Source organism: Olea europaea, unplaced genomic scaffold (assembly GCF_002742605.1).
Source record: "Olea europaea var. sylvestris unplaced genomic scaffold, O_europaea_v1 scaffold2911, whole genome shotgun sequence".
NCBI lineage: Eukaryota > Viridiplantae > Streptophyta > Magnoliopsida > Lamiales > Oleaceae > Olea > Olea europaea.
This window is the reverse complement of record NW_019247683.1, coordinates 33,891-55,067: the sequence shown is the minus strand read 5'-3', so window position 1 is coordinate 55,067 and position 21,177 is coordinate 33,891. Positions and strand designations below refer to the sequence as shown.

Below are 21,177 nucleotides of genomic sequence, written 5' to 3'. Positions count from 1 at the left end.
TAATGTGAAAGTCACGTGCGTCGCTAAAATCAATATTTCACATATGTAAATAAGTTGAAGATTTAGAATTTCACTTCTGAAAAAAGTTGTCATTAAAAACAGTTAAATAAAACAACTTACGTACCAAATGTTTAACTATTTTTTTTTATTTTTATTTGTCAAAAATTCAATTACTTTTTTCATCTAAATTTTTTTTTCTCCTTTCCCATTCATCTATCACCACTATATAATTACATAATTTTTTCATTTTTATTTTTATGCAAAATTATATATTTTTGCTAGTTATATTTAAATTTTTTTCGTAAAATACATTTAAAATTGCCTAGAAAGTTTGTGAAGAATATTGTCATTGCCGTAGATATTAACAACTAACACTTCTACTTAAAATATCAATTGTGATGTTATTACAATTATCATGTGATAAAAATGAGTTATAGATAAGTGAATATTTAGTTGTGAAGTTTGACTTTAAAAAATAAATTATAAGTTATTTTTTAGGTCTTCCAATATAGGCAAAAGACGTTGTTAGAGAACAAACCAAATTAGACCTTACCCATATATACTTAAATAGTCTTTTGTGATCCATTTAGTTAACAACGTTTTTTAGCCTAAAATTAAATGATATTTACTGAATATTAATGGCTTTTATGATGCTATTGACAATATTGTATTAAACTCAAATATTTTAAGTACAACATTTTATTGAATTTATCGAGTTGTCATGAAAGAATTCCGTAATCAAATCCAGCTCAATGTCATTTTAATAATATTATTCAACTTTACAGTATTTAGCAATGTAGTTTTCAATTAATTGATTGAACATTTTAAATACGATTAATGCTTTTTAAAGAGAGTAAATTTTTGTAAGTATTCCAATATACTCTTTATATATAACACTTAATTTTACTACTCCAAAAATATATTTAACATTTTCCCTATCTTTTATTTTTACTAGTTTCCTTTCAAATTATTATATTATTTTCTTTTATTGAAAATTGAAATACTTTGAATCTCTTAGAGTATAATTTTAAAGATCGACTATTTAAAATAGAGAACACGTTGTGGAATTTAGTTGGCACTATATTTTATTAAAAAATTAAAAAATTATTTGTTTTGGACCTTTCTGTTGGAAAAAATGAGTAAATGACTCACTTTTAGCAAGATTTTTGGTGGGACTCGTTGGTCCAATTTGGAATATCAAAGTTGATCATTGTTCTCCTCCGCGAGAGAATCAAAATCATATATTTACTTGCCAAAATTGATGAATGGATGAATGAGAAATTAGAGTTCAAAGATGATCACTGAAAGATGGTTTATGTGGAAAAAATGTGTCTTACATAGGAAAAATATGAAAGCAAAAACCACTTTAAATATTGTTGCACATTGGAAGGGTATAATCTTGTATAGCATAAAGGCTCTCTCCACGTGCGTGCGCAGTGGGTGCAAATCACGGACCGAAATAACCTTCGGACCTTGAACTTGTGTGCGGGCGCAACTTGAGTACACGAATGTCGGACCGAATTGAGCAAAAATTGGTCCATTTGGAGTGTCCACCTTTTGCAATTTTTTGCTTTCTCCAATTGACCTTTGAGTTTCCTGAAACTGCCAAAACTCCCAGAAATTGAAGCAACTCCAGTGTTTATTGCTATGGAGATAATATGCATATTTAAACTTATATAAAAGGTCATTTTTCTAGCAGTTCCAGCACATATAGAGACACACACATGAAAATAGGAGAAAAACATTCTATAATTTTTTCTGTTTGCATCTCGATTTTTGTTCAGCGTCGTCGTTATGGTGATATTGTTCAGATACTAGTCAGTTCGTCGGATAAATATCTGTGGTGCTCAAATTCTACAGATTTTACCATTGTATCTTGGGAAATAGACTCTCGGATTAGACCTCAAGTACTTAGGGTGAGGGGGCGAATATGTTTTAAGGAAACTGTGTTTGCACAGGTCTCGAGTTGAAAATTAATCCATTATTTATTTTTTTTGCTATTATACCTTCGCAATTTATTCTTTCAAATTTAATTATTTAGCGTTTATCCGTGTGATTCATATAATTTGTAGTTTTATTATGTTATCATTTTATTTATACTTATTAAAATTAATCTGCGTTAATTTCTATTTATGTTAAAAAAAAAATTTGAAAAAAAAATATTCTATAATTTTGTTATGTGTAAGAGTAAAGTCGGTATGTGAAAATACGGTATGTGAAAATACGGTATATATGAAAAGGGTAAAGAAAATATATGCAAATACGGTTAAAAGCATATACGGTAAGCTGCAAATGCGGTAAGCTGCATATACGGTAAGCTATATATACGCTATATTACATATACGGTATGCTCAAAATCGATATCTAAACTACATATAAGGTATGTGATAATCCGGTTTCATTAACACGATTATATTCCAACAAACTTAAAACACTCCTAAAAAAAATTGGTTTTTTATACTGTTAATTTTAGAAACTAATTTTTTTGTTTGACTTTCAGAAATGGCAACTGAAATGACCAACATAGATGTGACTCAAAATGTGCCTACTGAAAATCAGGCTGCAGGGCTTTGTTGTTGCTCAATAGCCAAGCTCTGTTGCGATTCAAACTGTGGCTAAATTGCCAAGTCATGTTGTGAGTCAAACTGTGACTCCAACAACTGGTCATGTCGTTAATGTTATGGTTAATCATGGAGAAAAATCGGAGAAATTCAATGGCTTGAATTTCAAAAGGTGGTAGCAGAAAATGTTATTTATCTGACCATTTTGAATCTTGTGAGATTCTTGACTGAGACTGCTACAAAATTCAATGAGGGTGAGGGAGATGTTCAAGCAATCAGTGCACTTGATGCTTGGAACCATTCGAATTTTCTGTGCCGAAACTGTATTATGAATAGTTTAGCAGACACACTATATAATGTGTATAGTAATATGAAAACTACTAAGGAGTTGTGAGAGTCTTTAGATCGAAAATATAAAACTGAGGATGCCGGAACTAAAAAGTTCATTGTCGACAGATTCTTAGTCTATAAAATGATGGACTCCAAAACAGTTATCAGTCAAGTGCAAGAACTGTAAGTGATTCTTCACAAAATTCATACCAAAGGAATGATTTATAGTGAAACTTTTCAAGTGACTGCAATTATTGAAAAATTATCCCCTGCATGAAAAGATTTCAAGAATTATTTGAAGCAAAAACGAAAGGAAATAAATGTCGAAAAACTAATTGTTAGATTTCGAATTGAAGAAAATAACAAAAACTCTGTGAAAAGAAGTAGTTCAACCTTGTTATGGCTAAAGCTAATGTTGTGAACGATGGTCAAAGTAGTAAGACTTACAAAAACAAGTCTGGGCTATCCGATGACAAAATGACCAAACAAGAACCTAAAGGTGGAATTTCTAGGAAGAAATTTCAAGGAAAATGTTTCAACAGTGACAAAGTGGGCCACAAATGTTCGGAGTGCAGATTGTCAAAGAAAAAGAAAGAAGCAAATGTGGTTGATTACATGGCACAAGAAATGTCGGAGCTAAATCTCTCAGCCGTCATTTCTAAAGTGAACATGGTGGGTTGAAACCCTAAAGAGTGGTGGATTGACACCGATGTTACGAGGCATGTGTGCTCTTATAAGGAGTTGTTTGTAGTGTTTGAAGCAATTGAGAATGGGGAGAAGTTGTTTATGAGAAATTCGGCAACTTCTGAAATTAAAGGTTAGGGAAAGGTGGTTCTGAAGATGACCTCGGAAAAGGAGCCGACTCTTAATAATGTGCTATATGTGCCGAAAATTCGGAAGAACCTATTGTCTGGGTCGCTTTTGAATAAGCATGGTTTTCGCATTGTATTTAAGTTAGACAAAGTTATTTTATTGAAAAGTAAAATGTTTGTCGGAAAAGATTATATTTCCGATGGTATGTTTAAACTGAACGTAATGGTTGTTAAACAAAAAATGAATAAAGCAAACTCTTCTACTTATTTGCTTGAGTCTTCCAATTTGTGGCATGGTAGACTAGGATATGTTAATTATGATACTTTATGTTGACTAGCTAACTTGAATTACATACCCGAGTTCCACATTGACTCCAAACATAAGTGTGAAACTTGTGTTAAAACAAAATTGACAAGGTCATCGTTTAAATCAATTGAACGGAACATAGAATTACTTGATTTAATTCACAGTGACATATGTGATTTAAAACTGGTACAAACACGAGGTGGCAACAAGTATTTCATTACTTTTGTCGACGATAACACCAAATACTGTTATGTGTATTTGCTAAAAAGTAAAGATGAAGCTATAGAGAAATTTGTTCTCTATAAGAATGAAGTTGAAACTCAACTTAATAGGAAAATTAAGGTGTTAAGAAGAGATCTATGCGGTGAGTATGAAGCACCATTTGCTGAATTCTGTGCACAACATGAAATCATACATGAAACCACTGCACTTTATTTATTGCAACAAAATAGTGTCGCCTAATGAAAAAATCGTACTTTAAAGGAAATGATGAATGAAATGCTAATAAGCTCTGGGTTATCTTAGGAAATGTGGGGGGAGGCTGTGCTGTCAACAAATTACCTTTTAAATAAGGTGGCCCGAGATAAAATGGAAAAGACCCCTTATGAGTTATGGAAATGAGTAAAGTCTTCCTATAAATACTTAAGAGTGTGGGGTGTCTTGCTAAAGTGGTTGTTCCAATACCAAAGAAGGTAAGGATCGGGCAAAAAACAGTAGATTGCATCTTCATTGGCTATGCACACAATAGTAATGCTTATCGATTTCTTGTTTATAATTCTAAAATTTCAGACATATACAAAAACACAATATTGAAATTAAGAAATACTTTATTCTTTGAACATGTATTTTCATACAAGTCCAAAGAGGAAGCAAGCTCCTCCAAATGAACATATGAGACTATGACAAAAATAGTCATGATGAAGAACAATAATAGGAGACTGAGGTTAGACGTAGCAAACGGGAAATGACAAAAAAATCGTATGGTCCTGATTTTTTGACCTATATAATAGAAAGTAAACCTCAAAATTATCAAGAGGCTATGAATTCCTCGGAAGGACCTCAATAGAAGGATGCTATTAAAAGTGAAATAGATTCCATAATGTAAAATCATACATGAGGGCTAGTGGATTTTCCTCCAGGAAGCAAACTACTAGACTATAAATGAATTTTTAAAAGAAAAATGAGAGCAGATGGAATTATCGAAAAGTACAAGGCCAGAGTTACAAACAAAGAGAAGGTCTTGATTACTTTGATACGTATTCTCTATTAGGTTGATACTTGCGATTGTCGCTTTGCGAAATCTTGAAGTACATCAAATGGATGTTAAAACTGTCTTTTTAAATGGAGATTTAAAAGATGAAATCTATATAGAACAACCCAAGGGGTTTTCGTCACCAAGGTAGGAAAAAAGTTTGCAAATTGGTGAAGTCATTATATAGTTTGAAACAAGCACCCAAACAATGATATGAAAAATTTGATAATGTCATGATAGAGAGTGAATTTAAAATCAATGAGTGTGACAAATGTGTTTACGTCAAAGACACTAAAGATAGTTATGCCATTTTGTATCTTTACGTTGACGATATGCTTATTGTTGGTAGTGACAATAAGATGACTGAATCCACTAAAAATATGTTAAATTCGAGATTTGACATGAAATATATGAATTTGGCTGATGTTATACTTGGAGTCAAAATCTCAAGAAGATGGGCTTGTTCTAAGTTAGTCACATAATATGGACAAAATTTTAGAAAACTTCAATAAGGATGATATTGGCTTAGCTAGAACACCGATAGATACAAGTCAAAATCTATCTAAAAACAAAGGTGAAAGTGTCTCTCAAGTAGAATACTCGAGAGTTATTGAAAGTCTAATGTATTTAATGAGTTATACAAGACCAGACATAGGCAACACAGTGTAAACTGAGTTGATACATGAGTAATCCAAGAGCTGATCACCGAAAAGGCATAATAAGAATACTTAGGTACTTAAGATATACTCGTGATTATGGACTATATTATGCCAGATATCCAACGATCATTAAAGGATACAGTGATGCGAATTGGATATCTGATATAAAAAGACTCAAAGTCCACCAGTGGATTTGTGTTCACATTGGGAGGTGCTAACATATCGTGGAGATCCTCCGAGCAAACAGTTATAGCCAGATCTAAGATGAAATCTGAGTTTATAGTTCTAGATAAATGTGATGAAGAGGTCGAGTGGTTGCGCAACTTCTTAGAAGATATTCCAAGATAGCCAAAACCCGTGCCAGCAATTTGCATATACTGTGACAGTTAATCAATAATAGGAAGGGCATAGAGTAACATGTACAATGTTAAGTCTAGATATATACGTCGTAGGCACAATACCATAAGACAACTACTCTCAACTGGAGTTATTACTATTGACTACGTAAGGTCAAAAGATAACACTACGGATCCGCTAACCAAATGGTTGAATAGAGAGTTAGTTGGAAAATCATCAAAAGGAATGAGACTTAAGCCTTTGAATGGATAAGTCAAGACAAAGTAAACCCAACCTAGTTGACTGGAGATCCCAAGACCTAGGTTCAAAGGGAGGACCTAATTGTAAAGACTTAATAAAATCACTGTGGGAGTGTTACTTCTTGTCTATTTCTATGATGTAACAGTGATGCCTGTAAGGATGAAAGATAAGTAATAGACTTTTAATGATTCTTTTGCGTTGAAAATCTAGCTAAGTAATGCGGGTTACTTGTAATTAGAAATCACCTATGTGAGAGAAAAGTGAGACTACTTCGAAGAGAATTGTGTGGGGCTCAATTCTTAAGAACTCTCACAGAACCAGACATATGTTCAAGATCAAAACGAACATAATAATGAGAACTGAATTATGTTAGGAAGAATCTGGTGTGAAGTATATCATCGTTTATATAAACTGCAAAATAGTTCAAAGACAACACGTCTACTGGTCAGCTAGTAAATTAAATATGCTTTCATAAGAGAAGGTTCAAAGGGTAATACCTACCTATCCTATGCAGACTTTAACCGTTAAACTTTATCACTAAGTCTTGAGTCTCACGGTCATTAACTATTGTGTCTCTTGGTCTCATGTGTCTACCAATTTTCATTCATGTAGGGGATTGTTGAAAAAAATAAGTAAATGACTCACTTTTGGTAAGATTTTCGATGGGACCCATTGGTCCAATTTAGAAGATCAAAGTTGATCCGCGTTCTCCGTGAGAGCATCAAAATCAGATATTTACTTGTCAAAATTGATGAATGAGAAATTGAAGCTCAAAAATGACCATTGGAAGATAGTTTATGTGGAAAAAATATGTTTGTCCCACATAAGAAAAATATGAAAGTAAGAACCACTTTAAATATTGTTGCAATTGGAAGGGTGTAATCATGTGTAACATAGAAACTCTCTCCATGTGCGCGCGCAGAGGGGTGCAAATCACGGATCCAAATAGCTTTCGAATTTTGAACTTGTGTGCGGGCATGACATGCGTAAACAAATTTCGGATCGAACGGAGCAAAAATTGTCTCGTTTGGAGTGTCCACGTTTTACAATTTTTTGCTTTCTCCAATTGAACTTTAAGTTTTCTGAAACTGCCAAAACTCCCAGAAATTGAAGCAACTTATTGCTATGGAGTTAATAGGCAGTTTTAAACTTATATAAAAAGGTCATTTTTTCCAACAGTTCCAGCACATACAAAAACACACACGAAAATAAGAGAAAAACATTCTGCAATTTTTTCTGTCTGCATTTCGATTTCTATTCAGCATCGTCATTGTGGTGATATTGTTCGGATACTAGTCAATTCGCCGGAGAAGTATCTATGGTGCTCAGATTTTACGGGTTTTACCGTTATATCTTGGAAGACAGACGCTCGGATTAGACCTCAATCACTTAAAGTGAGGGGCGAATCTGTTTTAAGGAAACTGTGTTCGCACAGGTCTTGGGTTCAAAATTAATCCATTATTTATTTATTTTGCGATTACACCTTTGCAATTTATTCTTGCAAATTTAATTATTTAGCGTTTATTCGTGTGACTCATATAATTTACAGTTTTATTATATTATTGTTCTATATATGTTTATTAAAATTAATCTACGTTAATTTCTATTTATGTTAAAAATGAAAATCTGAATTTTTTTTTTGTAATTTTGGTATGTATATGAGCAAAATCGGTATGTAAAAATACGGTATGTGGAAATACGACATATATGAAAAGGGTAAAGAAAATATGTGTAAATACGGTGAAAAATATATACGGTAGGGAGCATATACGGTATACAACATATACGGTAAGCTATAAATATGGTAAGCAACATATACGATAAACTACAAATACGGTAAGCTGCAAATATGTTAAGCTGTATATACGGTAAGCTACCTACAAATACAGTAAGCTGCTTATACTGTATATTGCATATGCAGTATGCTCAAAACCAGTATCTAAACTATATATATGGTATGTGATAATCCGATTTCATTAATACCACTATATTCCAACACTTTCATCTTCTCATCCAAACACGTACATCCCATAGCAAAATTTTACGATGAATTGTCAGGAATATGGGAGAATATATGGAGAGACCGTATACCCCACGAATTCTTTGATGCATTTCTTGAAGGTAATTCAGTTTCACATTCATCGAAATCTTCAGTTGCTAATGATTTGGCAATGGCTCATGTATTATAGGTTCAAGGTGAAAATTCTATTGTTTTTGAGTTTCTAAGGTTATTTTTGTTCAATACCCATCAGTTGAATTTTGTAATGTTGAGTTAATTGAGTTTTGATGTGCCTATAATAGTAGAAAGTAATAGTTATTAATTGGTTTCATCAATATGTATCTTTTGCGTTTTTCTAAAGAAGTTAAAATGTAGTTTCGCATTCCTAATACAAATTCGTCTTCTAGCATCTTGAGAACCTCTTGCTGCTGCTGAAAATTGCACAACCTACTTGATTGATAAAGCCATTGAACTATCATTTCAAGCTTTGTCTCTAAGGTTGAATTATGGTTAGAACTTAAAGATTGCACAACCTACTTAAGTGGGTTGTTCAAAGCTGATTGAGAACAATACAGTAATAACTAGTAAATATGTACTGCACTTGAACCATCTTCATCTTCATCTTCATGAAAAATTTAACATGTTTTCCTGTTCCAAAAATATCTTTCACTGCATGTTGAAAATAGTGACAATAAAGCAAATTGATTATAAGAAATTTACCATTTACATATATGCAATGCCTATACCGTAATTTTAGTAGTAAAATTACATTTGCTTGATTCAATTTTCAAGCCATTTCATTCTTCATGTTGCATATATAGATTATAATAATGCACGACATGACCTAATGAATAAACAAAACACACACACACACACACACACACACACACACACGAAAACATTAGATTCTAGTACACAAGAAACTTTTACTTACCTTGATCAATAAATACGGAATTTGGTAAAATTGGAGGCCTGTAAGTATAAGTGATACGTATTGATAAGGTACATGTTACTGAAGTCTTGACAATTATCTAATATGGGAATTATAAGATGTAAATACTTGTGTTTTCTGCAAAAAAAGCCCCAGCAACATGGAAGCGAAATAAAAAAATGTATATCTCAAATAATATAATCATTGTACAATAACAAAATAAGATTTCTAGATAAAACAAGAAGATAATATTACCTCGTGTTTACTCTCTTCTTTCTGGTTTTTTTGTCTTCACATTCTTTCTTCTTAAAAATATACTTCTCTACATTGGAGACTCTTCGATTCTTGGGCGGACGCCAGGAACGGACCTAGACAATTTGAGTTCGAGGGTCACAATCAAACTTTCAAATGGTGGATAAACCGTAAATGGTAATGGCAGTTCGTAGTTGACAGATTGAGAGAGAGAGAAAGATAAAGGCACAAAACTGAGTTTGGAGTTGTCGCTTGCATTATATATTTATAATGTAGGTTTCAAAACTTTGACATTAAAAAAAAGCATATTTTTTTTCCTTTCTTTTTTTTTTCCCAAAAACTGGGGGGTTAGTTGACCTTATATGACCCCCCCCCAGGTCCATCCCTGGCAGAGTTTACAAATAGAGGCTTCTCTTGTAATGAATGATATATTCAGAGTTGAGTACAATAAGAGAAGTTAACTAACACTTTAGTAAGTAGAATAATTGAAGCTCAAGTGTTAGATAAGAAACACTATGATGATTGAAATGATTTTCAAACGTTGAATCAATCAAAAGTTTTTTTTAATGTAAATGAGTTGAAAAGATAGATAAGAGAAATGATTGAGTAGTTAAGATCAATAATGTCTGACTTTAATGCTCACAAAGGTCTTTTTTGTATGCAAAATTATCTGGTATTTATAGCAGTAAAATTGTAAAAAGTTATATCTTATCAGGCGAGGCTAGTGGACGTCATCTAGCTTACCGGACTGTCAACTAACCCTTTTTTGTTCAGAAGTCAGAACATTCAATTTCTAGACCGTTGGACAAACATGCCATACTGGACGCATCCGCTAGAGTTACAGGACGCGTCCTCTAGGCTAGTTTGCGTCTGACAGTTAGAATTTTCCTTCTTTTAATATTTTAGAAAGGTGTAATCTCATGAAAGATGTTTCTAACATGATTCTCAAGATTTTTGACATTTCTTAAAGTGTATAATTATGTTCATGCCTTAAAAAAAGATTATTTATGCAAGAAATCGTGTTTATTGTGCGAAGAAACTTTTTTGAGCTTCAAATGAATTTGTCAAATACTAAAGTGGTTTACCTTTATATTTGATATCAAGGTGTCTAAGTCTAATTTCTTCATTGTTTGACTTGATGAAGTGCTTGTTGACTTATTGTGTAGCTCAACTTCTACTTTGTTCAATTTTTGCGAAAGCTCCAAAAGCGTCCTTTGTTGACGTTTGTCACAACTTTTGTAATTACTCAAATACAATTGTTAAACATAATTTGTTTATTATAATCAAAACGAGAAGTCAACCGTAGGTCAATAATTCGTACTTTCAAAGAATAACACCTCAAAGTTGATTCGTTTTTTGCTTATTTTTAATTGAAATTCGTTCATCATGTTCCATAGTAGTGCATAGTTTTCATAAAAAATGATGGCCAATTCAACAACTTTATCTAATTTCTTTTGTAACTTGTGATAACGTTGAGCCGTGTGGTCTCCTTTCCAAATATGATAAATAACTTTAACCCTTGTGTGAGATCTTTTTAAGCCCTTGTTTTGAAGGAAATTCTCAGCAAATTTTTAGAATTTCTTTTATTGTTACACAGTAAAAGTAGTCATTACTGACTAAGAAATACAAAATTACATATGTACCCTTGTGACATCTAATAAACTAATTTTAAAAGAAGGACATTTATGAAAATTCAACTAAGAGGGTCAGACTTTTATGACTGGAAGGAGCCCACTTTCAGTCCAACGATCCAATGTTTCATTAAAAATTGACGATAATTCCCTCCAAACAAAGGCTAAATCCTTTCTCCAACGTGCTAAAATGTACTTTTCTGGAACTTTCTGAATGTTTAGTTTTAGAAAACTAATAATGTATGCTTGCATAAAATCCTTTGAAACTCAAACATTCAGCAAGCACATTTAACATCATTTTTTCCTTCACCATAACAATTAGTGAAATACACACACACACACACACACACACAACTCCTTCTGAAATTCTTGAAACTTTGAATTGGTGTATACATTTTGAAATTGCTTTTCTATTTTAGAATGTGTTACACGGAATCCATGTAGCAAAAGAGTGAAAATCATCACGGCTCTCCTTTTCCACCATGCTTCTTAAAAACATTATTGTATTGCTCAACAAATTGCTTAGGCATTGTCTTTGAGTTTACATAATCATCAAAGAATGCATTCAAACTTTCACTACGTTGTATAATTGACATAACAGCTCAAAATGTGTCCTTTACAAATGCAGGAACCAATGATTTCTCTCTTTATACAAATGACCTAACATCAAGTTTTCATGAAGATTAAACTCACTAATAAACTATGCCCATTTTACTTCAAATTCTTCTTTCTTCAATGATTCATATACAACATTATGCAACACATTTTTTTTTCTTTTTTTCATATGACCTATAGCCCCTTAACCACTCTGGTTCTTTTCATTATATGCCATAGACACAGTGATGTCGATTGTTTGGAAACACAATCTCAACTGCTTTTTGAATAGCTTTATCTTGATCTGTAATTATGACACTTGATGCTCGGCTAGCCATGCATGCTTGCCAAGTACGAAACAACCAAATAAACATAGTAGGATCTTCACTTGATAGTAATCCACATCCAAATAAAATTGATTGTCCATAGTAATCATAATAGGTGCAAATGGCATGTCATACTTATTAGTCAAGTACGTTGCATCAAATGTAACCACATCACTAAATTTCTCATAAGCTGCCCTACTAATTGCATCGGCCCAAAAGAGGTTCTTGATTCGAGCATTATGAGTGAACACAAGTGGGAAATATTTTAAGCATTATCACAATTAACCATGCTCAACATTTCTAAACATAATTAAATCGACAAAGGATTAGCTCAAATCAACGGCTATTTTTCAATTTCAATTTTACTTATGTTTAATGCTTTAATCTTTCAATCCTTTACATTTTACATATGAGTCTAACACATTATTTGATTTTTAATGCATCGATTCTAAGTGGCATTTTACATGCCATTGGTAGACTTGACTCTGCTCATATATTTTTACTAGCCCACACTTGAGCCTCTTTAAACAATATTACTAAAATGGTGGTCCAATTTGCACTTCTAATCATAATTGGGCCACAAGATTTATCGCTTTGCCTCCACCCTAAAGTTTCATCTCAAGTCTCGACAATAATTCTCTACATTTAAGTGTACATTTTCTCTATACAACCCAATCCTGCGGCGTGGCAAAATTATTCTCTCTCATACACACTCACACACCATTTATGTGAATTTGTTTTTTGATGTGTATGATTATCGTTATATATGTTTTATCTTTTTGATTAGTAAATGATTAGAAGAAAATAAGGATGAAGACATTTAATTTCTATATTATTAATATTGCTGTAGATAGAAATTAGGTTTCTTGTTGCTTCGTAAATTACTAAAATTTTAGTTTTTTTTTCCTATATTTTTTCCAATGTTTATTTCTCCTCCTTTACCTAATTAAAAAAATAATGCCATTGTATGGAACTACCTTTAATATTTTTGAAGGCTTTGAGATTTTTCAATATTGGAAAAAGGCAGAGTCCTAAAAATATTATTTTTAAAAATCTTACTTTTAGTATTTTGCTCTTACTTCTAGTTTGGTTGGTTATAAATGAGGCATCCTTTCCTTTTATAGATTCACTCCGTTACATTGAACGACGAAGATTGATTTTTATTTTATGGTTCATATTTTTTTCTTTATATTATTTTTTGTAGATATGTTTTCAAAAACTTTTATTCAACTATTACAAGTTTCTTATAAATTATTAAATTGGATATTTAGTTACAAAATCCTTTTGATCTCTCTTCTTTATTCTAGAATACTCAAACAAAATTTCTCGATATTTCTAAAGCTTTCCACAAATCTTTCAAAGGGTTTCTCAAATATATAAGTCGAGTGCGTACATTGTTAGCTAATTTTAACTTTGATCCTATTGCATATTATATACCAAGACGTTCCTCACTTTTTTAGAGGCTATGAGATTTTTCGATATTGGGTAGGGGAGGGCCAGCAATTTGGTAGTGGGACATAAAATATAATTACCTAATTTGAATCTAAAACGCATGATTACATTTTTGGTTTATTTTATGTTGCTTCGTATTTGAATCATAATGTACCTTTAAAACTCTTGCTTTCAAAATTTAACGGTTACTTGAGTTCTAATTTGATTGATTAGAAATGAGGTCTCTTTGACCTTTTCTAGTTCACTTTATTAAATGAACAATGTAGATTAATTTTTATTTTATGGTTCATATTTTTTCTCTAGATAATTTTTCATATGTTTTCTAATAACTTTTATTCAACCATTGCAAGTTTCTTATATCTTGTTAAATGAAATATTCAGTTACGAATTTCCTTGATCTCTCTTCTTTCTTTTAGAATAATTTAATAAAATATAATGTTAAAGATTTAAATTATGATTAAATAATTATTATCATAAAAAAAAAAACCACAAACTATCGATTCAATTTGATTCATTTAATATTCAAAGTAACCACTTTTGAATCAAGTTGGTTTGTTTGAAAATTCACAATAATCATATGAAAAAAGGAATTAGCATTTCTTTTAACATAATTTTTTTTTAAAAATTTCACGATGACACAATTAATTCAATATTAATTGAGTATATGGGCAAAATTGATGGAGAAAACATGAGAATCACTTAATTTTAACTTGTTTACATTCATACATTTTCTTTCCCTAGTTCTTATGGTGGAGACGGATTGGATTAGAGCCTGTTGTGTTAGTATCACATTTTCGATATTATTTCATCCTACCGATTTCAACTTTTCAAAGCTCTCTCCTCCAATCCCTCTTATATTTCATTTCTAATTACCTTTGTTAGTCCTTTTTTCCCCTCCAAATGAACATATATTATATATTTGGTGCGGATTAGTATAATTATTAGCGATTTTCTAATAAAGCTTATGTCAAAACGTATTTTTGAACAATTATTTTATTATAATAGTGTCACTTACTGTATTAGATATCGAACCATAATGAAATAGATAAATATTTATAAGGAAAAATTGATAATTCCTATAATTAACATTACATTTTGAGAATGAGTATGTATATATATATATAAAACAGTTTATTTCTTTTAAATATATCCCTACAATATAGAAAATAGTGTTTTTATTTTTTATTTTTATTCTGAAAAAACGTTTTTGGAATAACACCTCTCCACGTGAGTAGCAACTTACTGATTTGTTGTCCACCAGTGGAAACATTGTGCCACTTACGCAATTCCGTCAGTCACGTCAACATTTTCATCGATTTTTTGAACGGCGGTTCAAACAGTGATGGATGGGATTACATATTACAATGTTTAGTTAATTGAGTGATTTTTAAAGTTCTACTGGCAATGTACATTTGGATTATTATCCCTAAATGGAAAAATCATAGTTCTCTTTTCATGGTATAAATCAAATGAACAATTTATTCTCCTTCTATATCATGATAAGAAATAGAACATATCGCTTAAATTATCATAATTTTGGAAACGGCGTCTTTTATCCTAAATAGAGCTTTTTAAGCAATCAGACTCACCTACTTCGTATGGTATGATTCTCTTCCTTTCTTCCTTTGTCTATCAAAATAAATCTCTAACTCAATGAGAGAGCCTTGCGGCCTTCCATAAATACAGCTACAAGAAATATTAATTATGTAAAAAAAAAAAAATTATAATCGAAATCATGAAAAAATTGAATTAATTAAATTCCTAAATATATCATTTAAGATTTATTTTATTAATAGCTTAGTTTGTCAAAAGTAAAAATGTTCAATTGGTCTAATTTTTTATGTACAAATTACATGAAGGGAGGTTTCTGAAGATTACACTTCAAAAATTTAGTTTAAGGTTTGTTTATTCAAAAATCATGTCATAATTTAATTTTTAATATTTAATAATAATATTATTAAATACTCTCTCTATCTATCTTCTATCTTCTCCATTCTCTCAATCGATCTTCTTTTAATCTCTAAATACCACAAACTGGCAAAATCAATTGGGGGCCATTGTGTACAATTCGACGGAATCGATCTTGTTTGTAGTATTTTTATCTTAGGTGGTCGATAGAGATGACTAATTAGTTGGAGTTTTGCTGTGATTTTTGTTGGTGGTTGGTAGTAGAAATTAAAATCGCTACTTCTCCCTTTATTTTGATCATAGTTTGAGTGGTAGTGATGATTGTCACATATTCATAGAGTATAATGTTAAATGTTACTAGTGACATGTCCATTGTTACAAGATATAATTTAGTTATCAAAGTTCAATATATATTTGTTATATATCACGTGTTAAGGGTCACATGTCAATGTCCACATACCACATATCAAATAGAACTGGTCATAGATTACTAATTTATGTTCATACGTCACATCTTACAGTTCACATGTCACATGTCATAGTGCATAATTCATAGATCCATATTACTAAGTTTCATATCATAGAGAACTGGTCAAGACCATCACGGGTAACAAATGTATCTTTTCAATTTTCATAACGACTCTCAGTTTATAAGTTAATAAATCTTTTCCATATCACAATTTACAAGTCAATAGATTTTTCAATTTTCATTACAACAATTCACGATCGGAACTTCAACACGATTTTGCAAATTCAAAAATCGAAAGATCCAACAACAATATAATGTTATACACAACCAACTGTGACTTTAAAATCCTTCAAATCTACTTCTAGATGATCACCAATCTCAATTTGCTACTCTAATTTAACCTCAGTTTGTGACTGTTGCCTTAAAAAATTATGATACACAGTGCCGAAAATTTCAACTTATAACCTCAATCGTCTTACGGGTTTTAATTAACCAGATTTCGATAGTAGGAATCAAAGTTATTTGCTCCAACTAGTTCATTGTAGATTCTCTTTTTGTTCGATAGTCACTGTTAAAATGGAGAGTCGTGTTTGGAATGGAAACATGTGTAACTGAATGTTTGATTTTAGGAATTAGAATCTAATTTAATATATATAATACTATATATTAAATAGATTATTTATCACCTGACCCTGGTTCTTAAAAATGAATAAAATAAACTCTACTCTTCTATTTATTACATATCGAGGCTCATCTGAAAAATGGATTACAATGGGAATAAATCTTGTAAAGCCCAATTAAAAGCTAGACATATCCAACTATCTCAGGCCTGTTTAATTCTTAATCAAGAGCAAAGGGGACAAGTGGTTAAGGTCTTCTTTTTCTGTATTGCGCTAAAAATTGGGGGAGAGGCAAACTGGGAGCCATTGCACTGGTTTCTACTCATCTTCTTCATCAAAGAAATTGGAAGGTAATATTGGAGTTTATTAGTTTTGTTGAAATCGCTTTTGATCTGATTGTTGTGAATGATTTAATTTCAGCTCAACTCCTTATTATTTATTTATTTTTCCAAAATTGTTGTTTCCTGATGGTTATCTAAGTCAACATTTCTCTTGAATTTTTGATGCGGTTGTTTATGATTTTCTCCTTGCCTGGCCGCCCCTCAAGTATAATAGGTGAAATCCAGGACCAAAATCCAGTTGGCCCACCAGACCCCAGGTGGTTCCGCCCCTGATATTGGGTACATAATGAGTGAAACTATATGTTGCTGGTAATAGACTTGTTGAGGATGTATTAACATGAATCTCAAGGCTATGAATTTGTGTTTTGCTTAATAGATTTTATTGAAGTTTTGAGTTCTTGGAGCATGGGCTTGGGGTTTTGGAATTGAAATTAAAAGTAGTTTCCTTCAATTCAAAGTGTTTTTGAAGTAATCCGATCCCAACTCCCAGTAGTTCCGTGTCATCAAATGGAATGGAAGCTTGTGTTACTTTACAACTATTTAGGTGATGCTAATATAGGTTGGGTTGACGACAACTAAAATGAAAACAAGTAATTTATTCTCTTTTACAGAGAAGACAGGATGAGAAGACGCTGAATTATTGCAGTCATCTTTTCATTTGGTAAGATCTCTAATTTTACATGATTGGCACCGTACAAACCTGAAGGTTTAATTTGATGGAGAAAATACCACAATAATTTTCCGGTAACCTCATTTTCAAGCTTGCAAGATGAAAGTCACCAAACATGCTAACTTTAGACAGCTTCCAATTTCAGGAGGTCTTCTTTTCATGATCAATTATTAGAGAAGTACGAATATCATGATAAATAGAAATAGCACCCTAAATAAATTTTAAGGGAGATCAAATAGTTGTTACCAAAATTTCTATTTAGGGGACAAAATTTATATTGGATTGTTACTTTGGAACTAAGAACAGAAGTCCAAATAAGCTTGTAAGTGCTTTTATCTATATATTTTTTTAAAGATTCTTCTCTTATTTTTTGCATGTTATTTTTTACTGTTGAGCTGTCCCTTTTAATTGCATGTAATTATTTTTAGTTTCTTGGTTGCATCTGTCTACAAAATTAGATTTTGTAGGAAAGCAAACTAGATGAGATGTCATTTTAGGCTGCAAACTTGGTGCATAAGGTGAATATTAGTTAACTACAATGCCAAGTTTTGTTATGCTTTTTGCAGCTTAAAAATTCATTTGTGGAGGAAATGCTAACTTATCCTGTGCTTTTATCAATGAAACTGAGATTTCGATCTCTCAGAGATTCCAAATTGACTCAAAATCTGTAATATTATGCAGTGAATATTCCAAGAAAGTGTCAAAGAGTGTATGGCTAAGCATCATCCAGACTTGATTATGTGTCGGAAGCAACCAGGGATAGCCATAGGAAGGCTTTGTGAGAAATGCGATGGTAAGTGCGTGATATGTGATTCCTATGTGCGTCCTTGCACCCTTGTGCGGGTATGTGATGAGTGCAATTATGGATCGTTCCAAGGACGTTGTGTTATCTGTGGAGGGGTGGGGATTTCTGATGCCTACTATTGCAAAGAATGTACTCAGCAGGAAAAAGATCGGGACGGATGTCCCAAAATCGTCAATTTGGGAAGTGCCAAAACTGATTTGTTCTATGAACGAAAGAAATATGGATTCAAGAAAAGATGATGCCTTTCAATAGGATTTTTGGGCGAGGATTAGGTCTTGTTATCGTGTTAGATCACATTCTAGTATATGTATAAACACTGAATTTTGTCAGATTCATGTGATTGAAGTTATGCTTGTGCTTGTTGAATTTCAGTTCTGTACTTGAGTGAGATATTCTTCCTAATCTTCATCGATCACCATACTGAAGTCTTATTTGAATGGGAGTCTACTTTTTCTCTATTTCGCAGTACATATTACTTTCTACTTATTTTTATGGGCTTATTGAGATAGCTCTTGCTTTTGCCTCATGTAGGAAAGTTTCTTATGGAAGTTACCTTGGATCAGCTATTCTAATGAAACAAAGCAGTCATGAAATCATTCAACTAGGTCTAAAAGCATCTTCTTTATCTCTAAAGCCATCTGACTTTTCAAAAGTCATTCCTAACAGGTCCTAGTTTCCGTTATTGAAATAGGTTCGCTTATTGTGGTTAAATAGCTCTGCTTAGGTTTGCACATTGTGATTTGAAGTGGAAATATTCATCTCTTAGGTTCCCTTATAGTGCTTTGAATTGAGAAATTGGTAGGCATATAACTGCAATTTCTCTGACTAAAAACAAATCAAACCCCGATATATTGTTTATTTCAATTTGTTTCGAACTATACAACATCAAGTACCCAACTCATGTTTCTTGACCAAATATTTTATAAGAATCCCATTTCTGTTTATTTTAAAATTCTGCGATAACTTTTACATGTTAGTCTACCAGCCAACGTGAAACATAATTCTGAAAATGAGTTCTCGAGTGTAATTTTACAGATGGCTCCTATTGCTCGGAGCAGCGGGCTTAAAATAGCAAATCCAAATAGAAGAACTCACATTGGTTTTAAGGGTAACAAGGCTTGAATTGATGACTTCCGGAGTTGATGTCATATCTACCTTCTTATGTGTAGATAGGCTCCAAACCACCAAATAAATAAATAAATAAAAATTAAGAGTAAGTTCCAAAAGATTGTAAGAAAGAACCTAGTTCAAAGTCAAGACTCTACAGTACTTCAAACTGTAAGTCCTAGGATTAGGTGCATGTTTGGCTGAGTTTAAAAGATTTACTTATAAGTGACTAGTAAGTTAAAAATTACTTTCAAAATAAACATCTATTTTTAATTGAGAAAAAACAACTTACCTAAATCTTCTTAAAAAACAAAAAGTTACTTAAAAAAGCAAATTTTCCTCTTTTTTAAGCTTAGCAAAATATGCTCAAGGTGCGGTCACCCCGTGAATATCAATAATGCCCTTCTTCTAGGAAAAGTCTGAAAATATTCTTACTAACCTTTGCCACCAGAAAGTCAGCTAAGGTACCATTGCCACAAAGTAATTCACGACTGTATTGAATAGATTAATAATATTGTTTCATCATATATTTAAAAATAAGTAAAGATATATAAAATTCGAATTGGTCTGGACCGATGGTTGAATCAATAACCCGATATTTCACTTCCTTATTCGGATCGATGTCGGAGTCAAATTTGATAACTATAGTCGAAAGTTCTGCTGGGGAAAGGGGAATGTTTTTACCCTTTTCCTTCTTTCTTCTTTATATCATATTTTTATATTCCTATTATGAGTATTTTACGATTTCTACTGGCTGCATTGGAAAATCTCCTACGACCATTATACATGCAATAATGAAACTTTTCATATTTCATTAAAGACATTATTTCTATTCGACTTTTTAAACTTTTAAATTTAATAGGATTGACCAAACGTAATAAAAATAAAAGCTTTAGAAAAGTTTTAAAATTCTTTGTCCTATTAAAAACTATTATAAATCGATCGTAAGATAATCACAATAATGAAATAAATGAGAACAAAATAAAAACATCAAAATTTATGTGGAAACTCAAGATGGGAAAAATCATAGATAGAGAAGGAAAAATTCGCTATAATCAATAGTAATTATGTTTATAATATTAAATGTTAAGCACCGATAATATGACACACCAGTTAATTGGTAAATATGTTAATGGCAAGTCTCATGAATTTAATGATTTACTAATTAATTGGTGTGTCATGTCACCAATGCTTAACTCATTAGATTATTTATCAACCTTGCTTACTAAATGATAACTTACATCAATGTGCTTAGTCATCTCATGGAACATCTGATCCTTAATCAGAAAATAACTCTTTGCCGATCACAATATACTGTAGAAATCTGCAAGTCTTTACTGATTTTACCAATTAATCCCCTTCAACCACATGGACTCCTAACATGCCTCTATAATGGTCATGTACTCTACCTCTATTATAGATAAAGTTACTGTATTTTGTAAAATAGCTTTTCAACTAATAGCATAGCCTCCAAAGATAAACACATACCTTGTAAGTGATCTCTTCTTATCAAGATCCCCTACATAATCTGAATTCACATATCTAAGGACTCTA

The 21,177-nt window shown here is 31.8% G+C and overlaps 1 protein-coding gene across 2 annotated transcripts; it reads left to right on the top strand.

Annotated features, from left to right (window-relative positions):
* The first annotated feature begins 16,904 nt into the window (after positions 1-16,904).
* On the top strand, positions 16,905-18,974 carry LOC111384434 (PHD finger-like domain-containing protein 5B). Of its 2 annotated transcripts, XM_023008710.1 has the most exons (3): positions 16,918-17,050; positions 17,653-17,702; positions 18,393-18,974. In XM_023008710.1, exon 3 carries the CDS (start codon positions 18,423-18,425, stop codon positions 18,753-18,755), a length of 333 nt encoding a protein of 110 aa, XP_022864478.1. In that variant the 5' UTR covers positions 16,918-17,050; positions 17,653-17,702; positions 18,393-18,422; the 3' UTR covers positions 18,756-18,974. The 2 variants fall into 2 exon arrangements, 1 of the variants encoding a protein (XP_022864478.1); XR_002700905.1 differs by lacking the exon at positions 17,653-17,702 and having other exon boundaries at positions 16,905-17,050.
* The last annotated feature ends 2,203 nt before the right edge of the window (positions 18,975-21,177 follow it).

Bases quoted from the DNA above. Each gene is read 5' to 3' on its own strand.
- LOC111384434 (XM_023008710.1), top strand. From the start codon at position 18,423: ATGGCTAAGCATCATCCAGACTTGATTATGTGTCGGAAGCAACCAGGG.